This window comes from Cricetulus griseus, chromosome 2 (assembly GCF_003668045.3).
Source record: "Cricetulus griseus strain 17A/GY chromosome 2, alternate assembly CriGri-PICRH-1.0, whole genome shotgun sequence".
In the NCBI taxonomy this organism is placed as follows: domain Eukaryota; kingdom Metazoa; phylum Chordata; class Mammalia; order Rodentia; family Cricetidae; genus Cricetulus; species Cricetulus griseus.
In genome coordinates, this window is record NC_048595.1 from 368,353,040 (window position 1) to 368,375,789 (window position 22,750).

The 22,750-nt window shown below is 49.0% G+C and overlaps 1 protein-coding gene and 1 pseudogene across 1 annotated transcript; one reads left to right on the plus strand and one right to left on the minus strand.

The window, feature by feature from the left end:
* Positions 1–1,918: 1,918 nt before the first annotated feature.
* On the minus strand, positions 1,919–22,172 carry Slc6a19 (solute carrier family 6 member 19). Its single transcript, XM_027400143.2, has 12 exons — positions 21,971–22,172; positions 14,741–14,881; positions 13,438–13,575; positions 10,828–11,009; positions 10,371–10,481; positions 9,924–10,036; positions 6,228–6,356; positions 5,947–6,103; positions 4,449–4,653; positions 4,173–4,332; positions 2,291–2,453; positions 1,919–2,122 (listed from the first exon to the last, which is right to left on the minus strand). The coding sequence occupies exons 1-12, from the start codon at positions 22,170–22,172 to the stop codon at positions 1,919–1,921; spliced, it is 1,905 nt and encodes a 634-aa protein (XP_027255944.1).
* On the plus strand, positions 8,521–8,825 carry LOC118237978 (annotated as a pseudogene).
* Positions 22,173–22,750: the final 578 nt, after the last annotated feature.

The following is a 22,750-nucleotide window of genomic DNA, read 5'->3' on the forward strand; positions in this document are numbered from 1 at the left end:
CTTAACCCAAGAACATAAAATAAGAGTGCTTTATTGAGAAAGATGTATTTTAGAACTATCAACTAACCTGATTTCCATCACACTTGGAGACATGAGGCCTAAACATAAGGCATGGACCAGAGATAGCAGAGAATTTGCTTGGCCTCTGGCCAGGCCACACAGGGCCACACAGGAATCTCTGGTATGCACAACTGATGGGCACCAATTAGTAGTTTTTCCAGATGAGGTTTCAGAGGCCCAGAGGCGGGACCCATTGAAACTGCTAGTGTGTGACCCTTCATATTTCCCCCAGGGCCAAGCACCTTCCTCTGCCTCTGTATGGTTCTTCAGATCATAGCACCCAAGCGATCAGTGTGTATGGAAGAGTACTTTGTAAGAGGACTCGGTGTTTCAACAGTAGGCGCTGCTTCTTATGGTGGGTGAAGTGTGGCTGGTGTCACCAAGTAGGAAGAACATGATATTAGGGCCCACCACAGTTTCTCTCCCTTCTTTGTGAGAATTCTCAGAAAATCCAGTTCTATTTGAATTTGGGCTTTTCCGTGGAAAGAAGAGGGAAGTAGCTTGTTGCAATAAATACCTATAAACTGAGAGTGGGCATGAACCCAGAAACAACCAGCCTGTTGGGGGCAAGGGGCAGACATAGCCTCTGTGGCTTCACTGGCTGCCACAAGATTGAAGACTTCTAGGCTTCAGTCACTGGGGTGCCCAGGACTCTTGGAGTCCTCAACACAGTGGCCACAGCTGAGTTACCCTGTAACCCTCCTTCTCCAACATTTGGCTAAAGATTTACGGGCTTGTGCCCTCTTCAGAAGTGCACAGGGTGGCTCCCCCTTCAGCAGAGAAGGGAAAGTCAGCTTGGCTTCTCAGAGGCCTGTTCAGCAACCAATGATTAAGCAGGCATTCAGGAAGCAAGGGTGTGCCGGTTCTGACTGAGACAAATCTTCTCGGCCTTGCCAACCCACCAACTTCCTGTGTTTCTCCTTAAAGAGCAGAAGGGCCCAGACTTCTAATTTAGGGGCCTTGGTCCAGAACTCATAGCAAGGGTCAGGGGATCAGCTGGGAGTGGGCAGGGACAACATGCCCAGGAGCCAGGCAAGCAGCATAGCTTCACCTCCTGCCTTCCACTTGGAGGGAAGGAGGCCATCCTTCACTTTTGGCTCTCTGCTGGGAATTTGCAGCACAAGGTGGGTGCTGAGCCATGTCTGTAGTCCAAGCCCTACAGTGAGGGCAGGTGGAGGCCAGAGTGGTAGGCACTTCTATATTGAGCATATAGAAAACATTTTCACATGTACCATGCGTACAAAGATAGCATAGACATGTGCACGTACAATATATGTATGTACATGCACAAATGTATGTGTACATGTGCACGCATGTACATATACACCACAAAAACTCACGTGTGAAGACACACACATACATATATGTACATAGGCTTATAAGTGCATGTTCATACATTTATATACACATATCTCCAGAGGTACATGTGTGAATATGTGTATACACACATGTGTGCACACATGTATGTGTTAACACAGAGCATATACATTCATACAAATAGCACTCATGTGCATATACACAAATATATAGGCACCTCCCAGTATATATGCACAAACAGACAGTGTGCATACACAAGCTCACACTGACACATATACTCTCTTAGAGCATCTGCACCTCATATGTGCATGCACATCTCTATATATGTATATATATACACACGAGTACAACTGCAATATACACATAAACACACCTGTGTGCCCCACATTTGTGTGTAACATTTGTGTACACACCTGTGTAATGCATGAATACATGTATGTATACTCACGCACTCACACGCATTACAGCCCACTTCCCCCAAGGGTCCTGCCTCTTGCTCTCCTCCACACACCATCTTCTGCCTTTTACAGGCTAGGCCCGTTCAGTACTTCAGGTCCCCATTCACAGAGGCTGTGGACAGTGCATTGACCAGACCGTGGTGGTCCCCAGACTTCTGGCAACGGTTTCTGATGAGCTTGTAGATGGCAAAGCAGGGGATGGTGAGGCAGGGCACCCCAGCCACGATGACCACCACAGCGTACACCCAGTTGGGATATGGGACCCTCTGAGATTTGGGGAACTCCTCCTGGGGAGAGATCCACGGGTTACAGATGGGGGAAAGGTCTGCAAATCCCCACAATCTCACCTTCTGTTTCTTGGAAAGGAACCCCTCGACCCTCCTCGTGCCCCACTGTCTGTCTGCCTCCTTCCCCCTCAGAGCTCCTCCCTCTCCTCCCAGCCAATGGGCACTTACATAGTTAGGGTCCCAGACGCTGTACATGAGCTTTTTGTTGACCTCAATAACAAAAAAGAAGAGGAAGATGACCAGCATGATCAGTGGGCTGACCACTCTCCATGTAACTTGCCAGAAAATGTTGGGCTTGTGGCCAATCATGAACTCGATGTCCTTGTTGAACCTGCAGCAGAGAGCAGAGGACAGGAAGCTCATGAAGGCAGATGACCAACCGGTTTTCTATATCTGGACAATGGTTGTCATCTTGAGATGTTGTGCTTTGGCCTTCCCTTGATAGGGTCCTCTAACTTTGCAGGCAAAGATGTGCCTGCACTCAGAGGGGTCCTGGGTGGTCACTGTCAGCAGCTTCCATCCAAGCTTCTTGGAATCCCCACAGCACTGCAATGTAAGTTTACCATCAGAGGTCTCATACTCTCACCCACTTCCTGTCATGTGACAGTGAGGACAGTGGGCCATCAGACTTTCCTCCTGCCAGTGCACACGAGAGTCAGTAGCTCTTGCGCAAGCAGCGCACCCTGAAGTTAGGTGATGCCCATGATTTCCTGACCTGCTCGAAGCCTGCTCTGTGGCAGAACTCCCTTCTGTAGACAGGGATTCGTGATGGGAATGAGACATATGGAACAAACCGGCAATTTATCCTGGGCCCCAGCAGACACCAGGACTTAGGTGCAGGGTCAGTGAGAAACCGGGACATTGAGTCTATTGCTGGTCCAGTGGCTGTCTTTCTTCACATACTTGGGCAATCACCTCCCCCATGCTATTCACAGTGGTGCGGAACTCAGACCGCTGTGCATGAGCTAGCTGCAACCGCATTTCAGTTGATACATTCCTTGCCGGTGCCTCCAAACATCACAAACGCCACATGGCTGGCCCTGTGCTCCTCAGCCTATAGAGTCTGGCTTCCACTCGTGCGGACATAACCTTGTCCATGTGCCCTGTGCACTTTCATTTCTCAGTGACTTCAAATAGGTTTTCTAGAACAGGACCCCCAGCAAAGGGCTTACACCAATGTAATTTTAATGGATACAGACAGAACATTCTAGAGTGGTCGAAATACATCTCCTCTGAAGATGTAGCTTCCTGGATCCCTGCTGAGATGTTGGGTCAAGCTGACAGTTGGAAGTGGCCCTTAACAGTTGCCCTGCCTGCCTTTTCATGCCTGAGTTTTAGCTAGCTGCTGAGCCCCCCTAGGAGGGTCTATGCACAATTTCAGAAGCACCCCTGGTGTAGACCCCAAGTGGATAAATAACACTGAGCTCTGTCTTGCCTAAGGACATGTGAGGTCCAGGTCTTACAGAGCCTGAACTCTTCTTGCATCCATCCCCTCCCCTTCTTCCCACATTCTCCCTACCTTTGTCCAGGCCCCAGAGCTGCTTTGAGGGTGCCAGAAAGGTCGTGTTTAGAGTTAGATTTTATATATACATATGTATATATGTGTGTGTGTCTGTATGTATGTATATACATATATACAACATATATATGTTGTATATTCAGATGTGTCTGAATTTTCTTTTGCATTTTCTTTCTCTGGCACCCAAGTTACTATGTGCCAGTTTCTAGTATACCTGCATAGGTAGCAGGAGCTATTGGGAGTTAGAGGTACTATTTATATCACTTCTAATAAGAAAGGAGGCACCACTTCAGCAAGGCCAACCATTCATCCTCTGGCCTCTCTCCACCGCTTGGACCAAGTTTCAGGACTAAGCCAATGCCATCCCACTCCTATGAAGGAAGTCTAAACTCATTTGCACAATAGTGAAGGCTGTGTGCCATGGCACGCCTACCTCCCTTATCCCTACTTGGCTGGCCCAGCTTAGCAGGAAGTCTGACTCAGCTTTTCTGCTAAAGATGGCCCGCGTTACCACAGAGCTACCCCTCCTACCTGTCTACTCCATACACGTAGACGACAGCAAACATCTCACAAAAGGCGATGATTAGCAGAGGGATGGAGCCAGCATAACTGTCCAGGAGAGAGAGCCAGTACTGGCCCGAATTCAGTGTGAAAATGAAGGCGATGAGATATGTCCCCAAGCAGATGAGGCCTGTGGCCAGACAGGGAGCAGAGCTGTGGCTATGACTGTTCAACCCAGGTCTGTACCCACCCATTGCCACAGGGAACATAAGCAGGTCTCCCTCGGACAGTAGACTTTGTACATACCTGTCATCAGTTCTTTGGGCCACTTCTTAGGGATGAGATTGAGGTCCTGAAGGGGTACAACCACCCCCTCCATGTTCCCAAACATGGACGAGAGGCCGAGGCAGAAGAGCATGATAAAGAAGAGTACCGACCACAGTGGAGACACTGGCATCTTCGTGATGGCTTCAGTGAAGACAATGAAGGCCAGGCCTGTGCCCTCCACACCCTGCAGTAATTCACAAGGCCATCTCAGTTCTCTGCCCCTCTCCTTCCTCTAGTGATAGCTATTGCTGCTTCCCTTGGTTGCTTCCCAGAAATTGAAAATAAGCCCCTATTGTTGAAGACACCACGCACTTTGTACACAGGACTCAGAGGAGTCCAGCTGTGTATGACCTGAAAACCTGCTCCCCGAAGACCAGCTTTCATAGCACTGTAGGTACTGAGCAAGCTGCCAAGGGAGGAAAGCAAACAATAGTTCTCCTCAGCTTGTAAAGTCATGGATTTAAAAGAAGACCCTCTTCTACTTTTTAGTAATCCTAACTTCCTAACCACAAGCTAAAAATCTATCCACAGGTACATCAAAGAAACTTTTTTTTGCATCAGATAGAGACCACCACAGAAAACAATTGATCAAAATGCAGAGAGCAAGTGACGTTGGAGTGCCCATCCCTAATGGATGCATTTACAATACAACCCTGTACCCAAGTCCCTTGAACATACAAAAGAGGGGGTAGAAAGAGTAAGAGGCAGAGGACCAGGAAAACAGCTGTGGTACTGCCTTTTATGACAAGGAAGCAACACCCATAACACCTGCCTGAACAAGAATAACACCAATAGACATGCTAATGAGATAGGGGAATCTAAATCTCACTGAGGGAAGAGGGAAGGAAGGCAGGTACTCTAAATGAAGAATTACAAGCAACTAAGGAAGGCTGAGGGCTGGAGAATTAGAATGCTCCAAAGATAAGCCCCCTAGTTGGTTATCCAATACCAAGTGATCAAGCCTGAAATAATATACATACAAGCAACAGTAAATGGACTCAACAGATTGCATTAATGTATATATACACACATATATATGTGTATATATAATATATATACATACATACACATAAATACAAATGTGCTATATATACACGTATTATACATATGTTTATACATATATAATACTGATAATATATATGGAATATATATATACATATATATATATATATATATATATTATATATATATATATGGAAGCCATGAATCTGAGAAGGAGTGAAGGGAAGCATGGGAGGGTTGAGGGAAGGAGTTGGGGGTATTTTATATAATTGAATTCAGAGACTGGAGGGAGGAGTCAAGTCCTGGCAGTGTCAGGTGGTTCACAATTGGTGAACAGTGGCTCCTTCCTCCTGCCTGATTTTTCACTTCTGCCACTTCTGGGGCTAAGATGCTAACTGTGCAAAGGCCCTGTGTGTGACTCACAATGACCTTACCCACACATGAGGCTTTGATAGATGGAGATCGCCACACCTACCTCAGAAAGGAAGGAGTTCATGTCACAGGTCTGGAACTTGAGCTGTGCATAGACCTCAGGATTGGTGGCGTTGCACCACTGCTGGACAGCCTCAAAGTTCTCTGAAGTCACATTGCCCTCAGGCAGGTCGAAGCCATTGATGAGAGTCAGGATGTTTCTGGTAGAGATGAAAAGGCTACTGTGTGTCCTAGGTGGGGGCTTCCCAAAGGCTGAACTGGTGAGGGTTGGGCAATGAGGCAGGGGTCTCTGTGCATGCCCAAGGTGCTAGGGTGGCAACTCACGTGTTGACACAGTCATCAAAGCGCTCGGTGGCTCGGAAGCCAATGATGGAGTAGACCACGGTGGCTGCATACACAGAAGTGAAGCCATTGATGATGGACACGATCACAGAGTCCATCTCACAGTTATTGCTGAGGATGAGAGTGGTGTCACCACAGGACAACATAGCTGATTCACAGAAGAGGACATAACATCCCCTGGCTGGGTGGCAGCATGCAGCAGAGCAGAACCAGGGTTTCCAGGTCTAAGACTGGGTTCCTGAGTTCTCACCAAGTGAGGGAAAAGCTAATGTGACATAGGGAAGCCCAGGTCCTGTCATCTGGACACATGTGGTCACTCAAAGTGACCAGAGGGCTGTGTCCTGACCCTGATCCAAGCTGTGTCTTCTTTACCATGTTCCATTCTTCCCACCCACACAGAAAATGGCTATGGAGACCCTCTGAAAGCCCAGAATACTGAAGAGTTGGAGATTCCTAGAATCAGATCCCAACTTAGGTTTCAGGCAAGCAGTCAGCCTCACAGAAGGGACAGGCTACCAGGTGCAGAGGTCCCCATGGGCTAGAGAAGGAGGTCAAGTCAGGTTCTCTACTGCTTGAAACCTCTCTCTCAACCCAGGCCTCTCTAAAGATGGGGTTTTACTTATTTAAGACATAAGGTACAAATTAGTATTTACAAAAGCAATTCAGTCTATAGCCCCAAGGGATGGGAGAACCCAGGGCTGGGTGGGCTACCGGCCTAAAGTAAAATGAAAAAAAAAGAGAGAGAGAGAGAGAGAGAGAGAGAGAGATCCTAGAATTTTCCAGATGGGACTTGACCATTCTGACTGGCCCTTGGGGCAGGGTAGAGCCATCCTGGCCATCTAGCCTTGCAGTGTCTGTGTGCCTCAGAAGGATGAATGTTCACCCACAGCATGGGGTGGAATGTTGTAGGGTCAGGTCCCAGATGTGTTTCTGACCATCTGAGAGTCCCAGGTTTATACACTGAGGCAGCCCTGGGCTGACTCTCAGGAGCATGTAAGACGTGGCCACAGCTCAGGGGCTGACCCAAGGCTTTGCCCTTATTCACCCTAAGCCCTGTTAGACCCCACACTGAATTCCTGATTGAAGCCTCTGGAGTCCCATCTGGAAACACTAAGCATGTCCTGAACATATCCTGCTCTCCTTTCTTTCTTTCTTTCTTTCTTTCTTTCTTTCTTTCTTTTCTTTCCTTCTTTCTTTCTTGTTTTCTTCCTTCCTTCCTTTCTTTCTTTCCTTGTCTTTTTTGGGGGGCAGGATTCCCCTGTTTAGCTTTGGAGTCTGTCCTGGAACTGGCTCTGTAGACCAGGCTGGCCTCAGACTCACAGAGATCTGCCTGCCGAGTGCTGGGATTAAAGGCGCGTGCCACCACACCCTGGTTTACCCTGATCTTCGTAACCCCAGTCTTCCAACCCCAACCCCCAACACACCTGTCATCAGGCTGCCCCATGATGTGTCAAAAGTACACAAGCCATCAGAAAAGTCCATGTCAAACTGCAGCAAGACACCACCACCCACCTGAAAGGAAGAATACCCCCAAAACACAGATAACCACAAAAGAAAAAAAAAAAAAAAAGGAGACTAGGGCCACCCTGCACAGCTAGAGGGAACTTGTAGTGGTGCAGTGCAATGGAAAGCATCCTGGTCCTGATCATGGAGTGGCATGATGGCAGGTCTCTCCCAAGGTATAAACCAAAACACAGCAACAGCTCATTCAGCACAAACACCATTCACAGTTATAGGAGTAGAAGCAGCCAAAGTCCCTGCAGGTGGATGGGTGAGCATAGTTCAGCTGTCCTCACAGCAGGTGGTCAACCAGCCCCACAGGACTATGGTACCAACACACTCTACACCAGGGAAGCCTCAGGTCAGTGAGAAATCAGATGCCAAAGACCCTATGCCACCAGCTCTACCCACAGGAAATACTCAGAGAAAGCAGAGGCAGAAACAGGGAAATACTACCAGTGTATCTGGAAATTCAGGAGTGTCTATTCATGAAAATGTCCTAGAACTAGATAAGGGCAATGACTGCACAGCTGTGTGAATATACTAAGGCCATTGGACTCATGTAGATGAACTCACATAGCTTAAAGTGGGTGAGCTGCACAGAATACAAATTGAATAAAGATGTTGCAAAAATAATTCACCCACACTCCACTTGGGCTCCACCCATAGTGGCACCTCCAGGGCTGCTTTCTAGAACATTCTCCATGGCACCAGAGAAGGCCTTCTAAAGCCTGGGACCCAAGAGTCGTGGTTGGGCGCCTCTTTGCTAGCTAAGATGGCGGCCGCCGCTGCTAGCCGAGTGATGGGTACCAAGCTGGCGCTGCGTGAGATTCACATAATCATGAGATTATGCCAGCGTTCGCCGGACAGCCAGGGTGTAAGGGATTTCATCCAGCAACGTTACGTGGAGCTGAAGAAGGCGCACCCCGGCCTTCCATTCTAATCTGCGAATGTTCGGAGGTGCATCCCAAGCTCTGGGCCTGCTATGCTTTCGGTCAAGAGAAAAATGTGTCTCTGAACAACCTGAGTGTTGATGAGGTAACCAGATCCCTGGAGAATGTGAGGAGTGGCAAAGCCTGAAGTCTCCACTGAGGACTGTGAGCAAGAGCACCAGAACCTGGGCTCTACTGGACTGAATACAATGTGGGGAAATGTGCTCTCCCTTTCCTTATAAAGCTTACTGCTGCTTCAGAAAAAAAAAACAAACAAACAAAAAAACAAACAAACAAACAAAAACAACAACAACAAAAAACCAGCCTGGGACCCATCCATCACTGACTAAAAGGCCGTGTTCCAGAGGGAACACCTCCCCAGCCACCCAACTACAACACATTCTCTGAAGGGCTTGCCCTCCCAGACCAAGGGGACCACAGCCCATACCCTCCAAGAACAGACTCCCCCAGTGTCATGCCTGTTGCAGACGACACCTCCCAGAATGGATCTACCCTTACTGCCAGGCCTTACTCTATCTCTGTCTGCTGCCTGAGTCTCTCCATGGGCTTGAAGTTCTAGCTGATCTACCACCCACTTCCTGCCCAGCTTTCGCAGTTCTCTCTTGGGCTTATCCACTCAAACCATCTGAATCCACTGCTTTCCCTGACCCACCGCTGGTCACAGAGGGCAGTTCTTGACAACAAGCTGGTGCTGCCTAAGTAAATATCACCTGCATCCTCCCTGGATGTTGGGGTGTTCTTCATAGATTAGGACCTTTCCAGAAGGTGTCAAGAAGGGAAGCATGTCTGAACCTGGCAGGGTCACAACCTTCAGGGTATGACCTGGGTCTAGGGTGGGCTTTGAGGAGTACCAACATACCTGAAGCCTGGAGTTCTGAGGCAGGCTGGGAACAATGTAGGCATCAAGTTGGGAGTGGAGGAGGGAAGATACTAGACCAAGCAGCAGAGATCATCCAGGGACTCCCCAGCAAGGGGAGATTCTCTCAAAGCCTGTACCTGCTTTTCCTGCCAGCCCTGTTCTTACACAGGACTGGTCAGGGGGCAGCTGCTGATTCACACTGGCCAACACTGCTGCTGGGCACTATGCTTTTGAAAACACCTTCCTCATGAAAACAGCAGAATTCCTCATGATCTTATAAGGAAACTGAGACCCCAGAACCAAGGTGTCCCTGGGGGCCCCACAGTCCCTATCCCTGGGGGCCCTCCCTCCAAACTCCATACTCACTGCACAGAGTTGTAGCTGGAGAAGGAGATGAGGCCCCCAAAGGCCAGGGAGAAGGAGTAGAACACCTGAGCTCCTGCATCCAGCCACGTGTTCGGGTTGCTCAGCTCCGTAATCTGTTATACAGGGACTCAGTTGTGACTACAGGGACTAGGCCTCCCCATCCACTGAGAAAGAAGCTAACTCCTTCCCCCAAAAGGATGCCATTCTATTCAGAGGAAAAAGTCAAGCCACCAAACAGTCCCCATCCAGGGCACATATGTTAAAGACCCATGAACAGGTTGACCCCTTGCCAGGCCCTTCTTAGCCAGGGCACTGGCCTGGACATCAGACAATTGGCTGTCACCATAGAGAAAGAAGCTAGTCTTGAAGCCAGTAGAATCCAGCATGGACTTCTTCTTTGGGATCTGAAGCCCCAGGGAAGTCAGCTGATAGATGACAGAGACTCACATTGGGTGTGAAGAGGAAGACGATGCCATTGGTGGCACCCTTCAGAGTCAAGCCACGGATGAGAAAGATGGTCAGCACAACGTAGGGCAGAGTGGAGGTGACGTACACAGCCTGTGGGGAACAGTGTGGGGCAGGGGAGACACCACGTGGATAGGTCAGAGTTCAGACAAGGAAAGGGGTCTAATTCAGAATGCCACATTCTTCCCTCTGCCAGGATCACCCTAACTCAGTGCAGGGAAGATGGGCCTTCCATTTCCCAATTTCTCTTGTCATCTGATTCAATTGAAGAGAGAGCCTGGATTGATCTTACACAAAGTTTTACAATGTGTGCTTGAAAGGCATCTTGGGCAGCACAGAATCCACAGGCCTCCCAACTAAGGCCTCTTGTGTGTAAGCCCAAAGACAGTGACCCTCAAGATTGGTGACAGGAAGCTGCATGTTCAGCCGTGCACTGTACCTTCCCAGTGGTCTCGATGCCACGAATAACACACACGTACAGCACACTCCAGGCACATGTCAGGCAGAGCAGGATCCACCACTGGATGGAGCCCGAATCACTGATGGAAGTGGAGATATTCAGAGTCTCTCGGTACCAGAAGTAGTCCACGGAAGAGCTCTTGGCACACTCCTCCACATAGCCTGCAGAAGCAGATGAGCACACTGTCAAGCTGTGGTTCAAAAGCAGGGTCATCCTTGTGGATTCCTGGGAATGTCCCTAGTGCCAGGTTTCTCCTTAACCCCACAAAGGTGTCTCTTTCCTTGTTGTCCCTCTCTGTCCTTCCCCCAACTCGACCTTCCTGATCCCTCATGTTCTCCTACCCCCCTATGGAGGGATACCTTGCTCAGCCTAGACACAGGGGGGAGGGCCTCGGTCCTGCCCCAAATGATGTGACAGGCTTTGATGATCCCCACAGGAGGCCTCACCCTAAGGAGTGGATGGGGAGCAGGGGTGGAGGAAGAGAGGGAGAGGAAACTGGGATTGGTATGTAAAATAAGATTGGTTTTTGTTTGTTTGTTTTTTGTTGGTCTTGTTTTTGGTTTTTTGTTGTTGTTTTGGGTTTTTGTGGGGTTTTTTGTTTGTTTTTTGTTTTTTTGTTTTTGTTTTTGTTTTTTCAGACAGGGTTTCTCTGTGGCTTTGGAGGCTGTCCTGGAACCAGCTCATGTAGACCAGGCTGGTCTCGAACTCACAGAGATCCACCTGCCTCAAATAAGATTGCTTTAAAAATATTAAAAGTAAATATAAAACAAAAGAAAAAGCAGGGACAAGCCAGGAATTAGCCAGGGAAATGGCAACATGGAACATTAAGTGGCAGAAACCTAACCAGGGTCTGAGGCATTCACAACAGGATACACTTGCACACATGAATATAGCCTCACATAGACACAAGGGCACGCATGAACACACTCACAGTCACACATCTATATCCACATGCCACACAATCCATACACGTTCATGTATACACCTATTTGTACACAGGTGTAGGTCTATGTGAAATCTGCTAAAAGACACTGTTGGGCTCTGATGTGAGCCCAGGTCTCTGAGCACCAGCTCCTCCCTAACTCCTGGAAGAAGGCCCCTCTCACCACTGAAGCAGAAGATTCGTGGACTTTGGACTCTGTGACCATGGCCCTTTTATTACAGTCCAACTCCATGTTATCTCATGTTACCATAGGTATCTCTTCCTCAGGAGATACTGGGGTTCTCCTACCGGAAAAAACCAATCAAGATCCTGGGGAGGACTTGTCCTTTGACGAAGAGGAGCCCATCTTGAGCATTCATGTGAAATCCTCAGAGCTACTCTGTGGTGGTTGTCAGGACAGTAGTTATGAAACAGGCTGCTCGTGCCCCTCTGCAGCTACATGTATCTCTGTGAGCCAAACGTGTCCCATTGGTCATGGGCAAAGACCTGTGCCTCTCTCTCCACAAGAGAGGGGCCTGGGAAGGTAGGGGTGACAAAGGACCCTTGTGGCAGAGTGGCCTCTTTGTACGGAGACCCAGGGAGCATGGGGGAGGGAAGCAGGAAGTCTCCTACCAAGGACCTGCACCCTCTAGTCTCACTAGGCCTGGCTGGTGACTGGGAGCCACCTGCACACTTCCCATGGCTCAGCCTTGTGACCAGTGTGGCTTTCTTCTTGGACTGTGGATCTCTGCGTTGTTTCATTGTGATAGGGTCTCAAACTGAAGCCCAACTAGCCTGGAACTCACAATGTAGGTCATGGTGGTCGCACACACTGTAGCTCAGTTTCTCAAATGTTGGGGTAATAGGCATGCCTGTGGATACAGCCGCCCCCCCCCCGTGTGTGTGTGTGTGTGTGTGTGTGTGTGTGTGTGTATGTGTGTGTGTGTGTGCAGGTTCATGCATGGAGGCCAGATATTGATTCTGGGTATCATTCCTCAGGACCTATCCATCTTATTTTTTGAAACAGGGTCTCCCACTGGGACCTGGGCTCACAAATTAGGGTAGGCTGGATGGTCAGCAAACCCTTAGGATCCTCCTGCCTCTGCTTTCCCAGCTCACGGGTATTGCAGGTAACACATGCTTGACTTTTTTTTTTTTTTTTTTTTTTTTTTTTTTTTTTTTGGCTTTTCGAGACAGGGTTTCTCTGTGTAGCTTTGGAGCCTATCCTGGCACTCGCTCTAGAGACCAGACTGGCCTCGTACTCACAGAGATCTACCTGCCTCTGCCTTCTGAGTGCTGGGATTAAAGGCGTGCACCACCAACACCCGGCCACATGCTTGACTTTTTATGTGGGTGCTTGGGATTGAACTCAGGTTCTCACACTTTTATGGTAAATACTTTAAACTGACTACACCATTTCCCTGGCCCCTACAACATGAATTTTTAAATGTTTTCTTGCATCAAAGATGCTCTGAATTTTGCTAACCCTGGTCTCTAAGCATCCAGTTCTTGTGAAATGAGAGGTCATGTGGTCACAAGATTTGATTGTGTGTGTAAGAAAGTGCCAGCAACCGTTTCTTCCACTCTCCCCCAAGCTATAACATGTCATATGGACAGAGGCTGGGGGATGGCAACCGCATTCCACTGTCTAGGGGCCAAGAGCTCACCTGTCTGGTTCACGTTGAGTGGACACTCACTCCACGGCAGAGGCTCTTGAAAGGAGTTGAAGAAATACCACATGACCCAGGCGATGATGGTGTTGTAGTACAGGCCCACCATGAAGGACACAAACATGGAGGCAATGCCTGTGGGGAGGGATATCACTGTGGAGGATGCACACGTATCTCTAGCAGGTGAGTACATGGACACCAATCCATGTTGTTCCACTGCAGGGAGACAGTAGGACACTGGGAGGGGCCTGCTCCCCAGCCTGCAGGGCAGATATAGCCCAGACCTAGAAATGTGATACCACTTGTATGATCACCTGATTCTCCCAGAGTGAGATCAAGGTCCCAGCACTCTGCACTCTCACCTGCTCCACCTAGGGCCCCAAAAGATGTATCCAGGCAAGTGGTCACAGGGCCCTTGCAAAGAGCTTTTTGACAATTTTAGTGGGGGTGAGTCTGCCTCAGGGAGTTCCACTTGACAAGTCCCAAACCAAAGTGGGTAGACTCAGGAAAATCTCTGCCAAGAACTAGTGAAAAAGGCAAGCAGAGATCATAGTGGCCAATGGCTCAGCATCTGGGACAATAGGCTGAGCAGTAAGCAGTTTGGGAATGTGATTTTTTTTTATTGTGAAACTAAAATCCAAATATGTGTGAAAAGAAAGAGAAGGAAGAGGGCAAGTGTAAGAGCTAGAAACTCAGGGGGTTGGGGTGGCAAGGGCAGGAAGGGCTTGACAGCAGGGAGTCGACACTGTGTGTGCTATGGACTGTCCAGCATTGGGCTTCTGGGATAAACACATCTGAACTCTCTGTCCATGGACCCTGCCCTTCTCTTCCTGGCTGGAGAGCCCACACCATTTAGGTGCATTTTGAGCTCTCAGTGAGCCATGTCCTTTTAGTGAGGCAGTCTCCAAGCCAGTTTGTAAATGAGTGACCACATCTGGACTGGGGGCAGTACTGGGTGTCTTCGCTGAGTGTGTAGGAGTGGACAGAGAAGACAGCCAGCTCCCCCTTCTGGTCCTGGAGGCTTTTGCTCTAGGAAGGTAAGGCTAACTGTTCTCACCCAGCAACTCCATCTTCCTTGTGCCCTGGGCTGTGGGGACTCAGGCGACCTCTGCTGGCCTGTCTGTTCCCTGATGACCATGAGTAGCCCAGCCTAGATACTTCAACCCACATTCCCAGGGATTTTACTGAAGGGTTCCTGAGGATCTCTGGTAGAATGTGAACCTGGAATTGATTGTGAAAGATAAGGAGGAACTAGACTGTCCTTATAAACCTCAGGCCAGCCAGAAGCATTGACACACACCTACACCCTTCAGAGCCGGGTGGATGGAGCTCCACACACCCACACTGCCTTTGCGTAGCCGCTGGCCAATGGCGAACTCCAGGTGCAGCAAGGGAATTCCCTCCAGTACCAGAAGGATGAGGAATGGGATCATGAAGGCTCCTGGATGGGAGGAAACAGGACATGTCATTACAGGTCAGGGCACCACCTGGGAACAAGTACTAAAAAACATTTGTTCTAATGATTAGATGCCACCAACACCCCTGTGGCACTTGAACAGAGCTGATATGCAGGAGTAAGCCATGTGAGTGAAGCCACAGCAAGCTTCATAGCCTAGAAGGATCCCTTAGGAAGACGGTCTCCAACATCTTGTCACATGTGTTAGCACTCCCTGATGGTTTGAAGAACGTTGTCATTAAACAAAGCATGGCATGGTGCCACCATACTCACTGGCAGTAACACAAAACCACATAGGGGCCTACTGGCTGAGGATGAGTTGGCCCCAGGCCCCTCACTGACCAGAACCTTGGGAACAGAGGGACAGAGTCACAATTTGTGAGGTTAGCTGCTGTGGGGACCCTGTGTCACTGCACTGCCAACAAATGCTAAAGCTGCTGTCAGACAGCAGCTTGAGAAGGGATCTCTTTACTGGTGATGGTGGGCAACTAGGGGAGGAAGCAAGTATGCCTTAGCTTGGGGCAGCTCTGCTTACTGGTAAGTTTTCTTTACTTCAAAGCATAATAAGTACAATAGTGGTTTCAAATAACTGGACACATTGCCCTCATCTGTGCAAACCCTTTGTACTATAGACCTACCAACCCTAATATTAGGAAGTGTGCCTCTCCCATGCTTTAGGAATCTTCTGTGGTTGTCCTGTGTGTTAATTATATTTCTGTAAGAACTACATTAATGAAAAAAGTTTAAATAATGTATACCAAATAACAATACTGAGACTAGAGAAAAGGCTCAAGGATGCTGAGCACTTGTTACTCTTGCAACAAGTTTCTTCAGTTTCTAGCTTCCACACAGTGGTTCACAGCCATCGGCAACTCCAGATACAGGGAGTATGACCCTTTCTTCTGACCTGCACATGATACACATACATACGTGCAGGCAAAATGGTCATACACAAATAATAACTGAGTAAATCTAAAAACAGAAAAAAATTTTGAGCATGATAGCACATGTCTTTAATCCTACCAGGAGGATCTCTGTGAGTTCTAGGTTAGCCTGGTCTACATAGTGAGTTCCAGAACAGCCAGGACTGTGAGACTCTGCCTCAAAAAGAAAGAAAGAAAGAGAGAGAGAGAGAGAGAGAGAGAGAGAGAGAGAGGAGAAAGAAAGAAAGAAAGAAAGAAAGAAAGAAAGAAAGAGAAAGAAAGAAAGAAAGAAAGAAAGAAAGAAAGAAAGAAAGAAAGAAAGAAAGAAAGAAAGAAAGGAGAAAACAACCACCACATTAACAGTGTTGAAAAGACAACCTTTGGAATAAGAGAAAATAAATGCAAACTACAAGTCTGGTGAAGTGTTAAATTTCTCAGAATATTTAGAGGACAAAACTCAAACAAAATCCAACTTAAAGATGGTCACAGACCCCCAAGAGTTGTCGACCCAAAGAAGACACACAGATTCTAGTAACACTTGAGAAGATGTTCACCTCACTGAGCATACAGAAAATGTGAGACACAACCTTACACCATAAAGATAGCTACAAAAGCAGAAAAGAAAATTATAAGCTCATGCAGAGGTGGAGACTAGAGCCCTCAATACTGTTGGTGAGAAAGCAGATTAGTGCAATCACCATGGAAAGCAGTAGGGTCATTCCTGAAAAAAAAAAATTAGACATAGAACCACCATGTGACCCAACAATCCCATTTCTAGGTACCCAAGAGAACTGAAAGTAGAGCCTCAATGAGATGCTTGATGCCTGTGTTTACAGAGGCATCATTCAGTGGCTAAGTGGATAAACATACCATGGCCCATCCATACAGTGGGATTTCAACACAGGGAGGAAGATGGAGAATTTTGTTGAGCTAGGCAAAATCCAGTCACCAAAAGTCCAACTGGTCTACTATGCAGGTCCCTGTAGACAAGATGTCCACAGAAACCATAGAACAGAAGTTTCAGGGGTGAGAAGCAATGTGGGGTGGTAATAATGAGGACAGTTTCGGTTGGAGAGGATGAGAGTTCCAGGGATACAGAGTGGTGATTGTGTACACTTAGACAGATGCACTTAAAGCCACTAGACAAGACATTTAAAAATGGCCAAGAGGTACATTTTCAGAAACATGTTTTTCTCACACAGGAAAGCTGAGAGCAGAAAACATATGAAGCCTTCTCTATACCAACAGTGGCAATCTTCCCACCACAATTCTGTCTCACCTGAGGGAACACTTTAGCTACCACATCTGACCTTAGACTTTGAACTGTTAAGAATTAACCTTTGGACGGACAGTGGTGGCACACACCTTTAATCCCAGCACTTGGGAGGCAGAGGCAGGAGGATCTCTGTGAGTTCGAGACCACCCTGGTCTACAAGAGCTAGTTCCAGGACAGCCTCCAAAGCAATATAGAAAAATTCTGTCTCAGAAAAAAAAAGAATTAACCTTTGAAGTATGCTGCTGTGTGGACATTTGGAAACAGTGGTAGACCAGTGCTGGGGCAGAACAAGACAGAAGATGACCTATCCAGGAAAATGTCTCATGAGAATGGACAGACTAAACAGCTAAGCACTTAGGAACTGCTTTAATATAAGGACAGACATGTGCTACCCTATAGAAAGCACTGCTTCCATGAAGGCCCAGTTTCATCTCTGCACGTATCTTGTAGGAAAACCGTCACCAGACTGCTGTGGACTGGGAAGAAGTGTCAGGAGCTTTGGGGAAATCACAACACTTAGGAGAATTTTCATATTCATTTACTCCAGGCATCATTACATTCTGTCTTTTTAGAAAAACACAGGAATAGAATTGAGGCTGAGAATTGTCACTGTTTCTATTGGAGGTCCCAGTGAGGCTCTGTGAGAGAAAGGCTCAAGCTGAAGCCATGACCTAAGAAACAGGTTTGAGAGCAGCCTGGACTCCCTTCAACACGTAAGAGTCTCTAGATACTGACCTGGGATTCTTTCCTGCTAGGACTCATGGCAGTTCCTAGGGAATGGTCCAGAGAAGAAAGCTGTGAGCCCACCATGGTCTGATATATGCCATAGCCCTTCATGCCCAGGTATCTCTGGCATAGGCCCCTGGGCCTTTCACAAAAGAACTTGAAGACATCCCAACATCCCAACACCACTCAGGATGCAACCTGGTATCTGCCAGGCCAGGGCACCATCATCCTACCTGATAGAAGAGACGCAGAAATAGAAAGTTAAGGAAAGAGGCAGAAGGGGCCAAGATGGACAGAGGGAAGGAGATAGATGTGAAGGGACAAAAACAAAGAGACTAGAACAGATAGAAAGACAAGTAAAGACAAAAAGGGAAGATAGACAGATGAGAGATGGGGGACCAGAGACAGAGATGAGAGACAGGTGAGGCAGAGACAAGAGGGACAGACACAGGAAGAGGCAAAGAGGGATGGAGGAAGATGTTCTCCTTGGGTCCCTGGGGTTGACCTGGTAAGTGAACCAAGGATGGCAGGCCAGCACTTGTTTTCCCTGTGCCCCACACAGGGGAGCAAATCGTGTGGGGGTGGGTCAGATGCTGACAGTCTTGAAGTTCCTGGGGTGGGGCCCAGATGGTGTTCCCAGATCAGAGCAACATGCTTGCTGCAGATCTGGGCTTCTGCAGAAGGTAACAGAGTCCCAGCCCTGGATAGCGTCTTCATCTCTGAGCTACTGTACCACCTCTCCATAGGGTGTGGCAGCACAGGCATTGGCCAGGAGGAAGCTGGGACTACAGGATGGAGCAACAAGGACTGATGTCCTAAGGTCCCCAGAGATAAGGCCTTTTGCATTGCCCGGAGTCCTTGGCATTTGTTGTTTACATAGAGAGAATCACCAGTAGAGCTCATAGCAAAGTGAGGCTAAAGGGAAATGGAGTGTGCAGCTTGAAGAAGACCCAGTTCTGCCTTTGAGTCATGAATGGGGAAGTAGGCATAAGGGGAGATGAGAAGGGGATGGAGTGGAGGCGCTACAAGGGTGAAGGCAAGTACAGCAGGTGGAGTCTCCCCTGTTTTCTTTTACCAGCAGAGGCATGTGCTGCACACACTTGCACATGGTTATACACAGGTTACCAGGACTAGACCAGGAGCTTGTGGGCTCACTGTGGGTAATCACTGGAGGACACATGAAAAAGGTTGGGTACATTCTGTAGGGGCCAACTTGGTCCTTGGCAGGAAGGCAGCAACTGGGCCAGCACCCATGGCACCCAACGTGGACACAGAGCAAGAGTGCCGGGTTCCCCAGTGGCCTAAGGCTAGGACATAGATGGACAACCATGTCCAGGGCATCCTGGGTAGATATGCTAACTTCCATGTGCAAAAAAAGTAGTATGGGGGCCCAGCTGACAAAGGCTAGCCCATTCTTCTGCATGTAACTGGCCCAATGAGCTCCTTGGGTTTGCCAAGTACAGCCCCCCATCAAGTAGGCTCAACATTGGAGACAGCCTTAGTATCACCCATCATGTTCTTCCCATTTCACCGATGAGAACACTAGGGCCAGGATGCAGTACCAATGATCTGGGAGGCTGATCCTGAACTGCTGTGTGTCTACACTGCCTTTGAATAAAACAGTCCTCAGGAAAGGGACCCAGAGCAAACCCATCTCAGCTGGATTCACTATAGGAGTCAGTGATTGGCCTGTGTGATTTTTGGTGGACAGTCTGAGTTCCCAAGAGTAAAGCTGCAGAGGACCCAGGGCTGCCTCCTGCTTCTCATGTCTGCTCAGCTTCAGTGGTCCATGCCACACTTGAAGTCTGTGTAGCTGACAAACCTGAGAACTATCAGGAAGTGGGACATCAGGGTTACAGCCTAAGAGTATTGGATCCCCAGGGACACCACCCAGCTCCATTGTCCCCTTGTCTACTAATAACCTGCCATGGTCTCCTGTCCCCCACCAAGAGCCCATGGGGGACCCTCAGTCATCTAAGTCTATTTAGGTTTCCTCTGGAGGGCTAGATGATGCTAGCCACACATGCGGGTTTCTCTGCCAGTGTCCAGAGTTTCAAGTCAGAAAAAAAAAAAATCCACTCTGTAATGGTACTGTTTGTGAGAAATCATAAGAACAAGAAGTCAACCCTCAGGTCAGGAGGACCATCTCTGGGCCCAGCCCTTCTGAGTCCACCTGGCCCAAACACAGACTTCCCTTCCTTCTGGGTGAATGTCTGGTTTATGGGTGATGTGGGCAACATGGGCCAGAGTGACCCAAAGATACATGGCTCCACCAAGACTTATTCTTCCCACTGGACCTGGGCTGTCTCTCTGAAACTTAAGCCTGGGCCCTCTCAGGAAGTCTAATGTCAGAACAGTGTGACCAAGGGACTTGGGTTATGGCCAAGGGACCAGGGCTATGGCCAGAGCCTTCACAACACATTCCCTCCTGTCTTCCCAGGGTTGGTACAGAAGTCTGCAGTACTGCTGATCCACAGACCACTGCACCACACACCTACAGGGGCAGCACCACAGCCCCAGGTCCCCAGGGCGTTGTGAGCTCAGAGAAGAGATGATCTCAGGTGTTGGGAATCCCCATTAAATTCCCATTGAAGCCTGGACCTTAGACACAACTCTTTTGTGGAAACCCTGAACAATTCCTCGTGGGGCAGGCTCGGCCCAGCCCTTCTCTCCTAGGCACGGAGCTAACAAATCTGAATCTTGTCTCCTACCCTCTTGGCACCTCCACATCCCTGCAGAGCTCCTCCACAGCAGGGGAATGCAGGGGAGCCTGAGGGTGCCCTGCCTAGGTGGATGTTGGAGGAAGGCCAGGGTCTGTTTTTCTGCCCTGAAACTGCTTGCTGTGGGGGTCTCTACATCCAAAACCAGTCCCAGGAAAGTAGAGGGGATCCAAGGACAGGATGCTGGAAAGCCTTGGGCCAGTTCTGTTTGGGTCGACTGGATAGCAAAACCTGAGACTGTCAGCTCTCTCATTTGCTGTAGAGCCTGGTCTGAGTGAAAGGTACTGACAGAGTCATAAACAGACAGCCAACCTACACATCTACACAGCAACACAGTGGCCATTTCAGTGTTGCTGTGACAACGTCCCATCACAATGCCAGTGTATGTCTGCACAAACTGGAAGTAAAGAAAGCTCCTGAGTCAGAGAATCCCGCTTAAGAGCAGAATGTCTGGAACCCCACCTGCGGCACACCCCAGACCCAGCAGAGCCAGTTTCTACAGCAGCCAGGCCTGCCCAGACCTCCGCTGACAATGCTACATTAGGATGGCAGAGCCTGGGCTCCAGGTGAGGAGGCAGAAGCAGAAGCTTCCCTGAAAGCCCAAGGCTGTTTATGACGTGTGTGTGTGTGTGTGTGTGTGTGTGTGTGTGTGTGTGTGTGTGTGTGTGTGTGTGTGTGTGTTTCCTGGGTGCAGCAGTCTTTGTGGGGCTGGGGATAAGAAAAGCTGGAGTACCAACTGGCAGAAGTTGTTTCTGTGATGTAGGAGCCTATGAGGCAGCTATGCCTATGATCTCTGTGCCCTAGTTGTGCCCTCCTGAGCCACCCGAAAGTGTTCCTGGGACCACCTTCAATGGACCAAGAGTCGGAGTCTGGGTTTCTCTGAAAGGGAGGTGCAGCTGGAGAATCATGGAGCCTCACTGGGGAAGAGAGGGTTCTCTTAAAGGCTGCCAAACATGCTGAAGTTTGTGGGTCACTGAGTGCGGCAGCTTTGCTCACTACATGCCAGTCCTGGACCAGCCAGGGGTCCAACAAGATAGGCTCCATCCATGCCATCTGTCCTCTGAGAGTCACCATTTGGATCCCAACTTTTTCTCTTCCAGGTGTACCTCCTGAAAAGTGGGTGAGTGTTCTACCCTCCAGGAGGGATGTCAACTTAGGGAACTAACCATATCATCCTCATCTCCAGGGGGAGATTGTTTGGCAGCCCCACATAAACCACCCAATTTGTATGGTGAGGGAGGGGCACATCTCTCTCACTAACAACCTGAGACCATTGCCCTACCCCTTCCTACCCTGTCTGTGACCCTTTTGGGTACTGAATCCTGGAAATGTCTGTCCTGTGTCCTTGGTCCATGTTGTTACTCTTGGGCTCCGACTTTAGCCTTAACCCATACCACACCCAAGCCCCAACCTGGGTCCCGACTCCTACCTCCTCCATGGCTCTGGCATAGGTAGGGAAATCGCCACACGTTGCCGAGCCCCACACAGAAGCCCACACAGGTGAGCATGTACTGGGCCTTGTTGTCCCATTTGGGCCGGGAGCTGGCCTCTTCCTTCTCAATGACCTCCAGTTCATCCCGAGATGGAATCCGGTCCTCTAGGCCAGGGTTGGGCAGTACAAGCCTCACCATGGTGGTCGCAGGGTTGGGCCTGGCACACACAGGCAGTTCAGCAGCCAGAGGGCAAGTGGTGGTGGCCAGGAGCCCAGGCTCTTTATAGAGAACCTTTGGCACCTCACCCCAAGCTCCTGGACCGAAAGGAGGCGTCAGCAGATCCACAGGGTGCGTCTGCAGAGCTGTTAATGCCTTATCTGCGGAGGCACCCAGCCCAACCAGCTAAGCCACCCCCTCCATACACTGACAGGAGGTCCTGCTGCAGGTCTGGCCACCCCTCCCCCTGTACAAACCCAGACATAGGCCAGGGTTGGGTGTGGAGGGGGACAGTGCCAAACCCACTCTCCAGGAAAGAGGGAGGGACCTCCACCAACAAATAGATCAAATAGATGGTGTCTGTTGCTGTCCCGTGCCAACCAACAGGATGTTGGTTCTCCCCAGACTATTGAAGCTTCCAGAAATCTGTTCCACCTATAGGAAACTGAGCACCCCATCTTTTTTTTTTTCTGAAAGTGGTTGAAGGCCTGTTCCCTAGTTACTACTGCTCACATGAAATGCCACAATATGGTGTGGGTTCCTCCAGGCACAGCTCTGTG

Bases quoted from the DNA above. Each gene is read 5' to 3' on its own strand.
- Slc6a19 (XM_027400143.2), bottom strand. From the start codon at position 22,172: ATGGTGAGGCTTGTACTGCCCAACCCTGGCCTAGAGGACCGGATTCCA. The intron at 11,010-13,437 runs GTGAGCTCTTGG...CTGCTTCTGCAG, and splicing joins ACTCAACGTGAACCAGACAG to GCTATGTGGAGGAGTGTGCC. The intron at 6,357-9,923 runs GTGAGTATGGAG...TCTCATCCTCAG, and splicing joins TCCAGCTACAACTCTGTGCA to CAATAACTGTGAGATGGACT.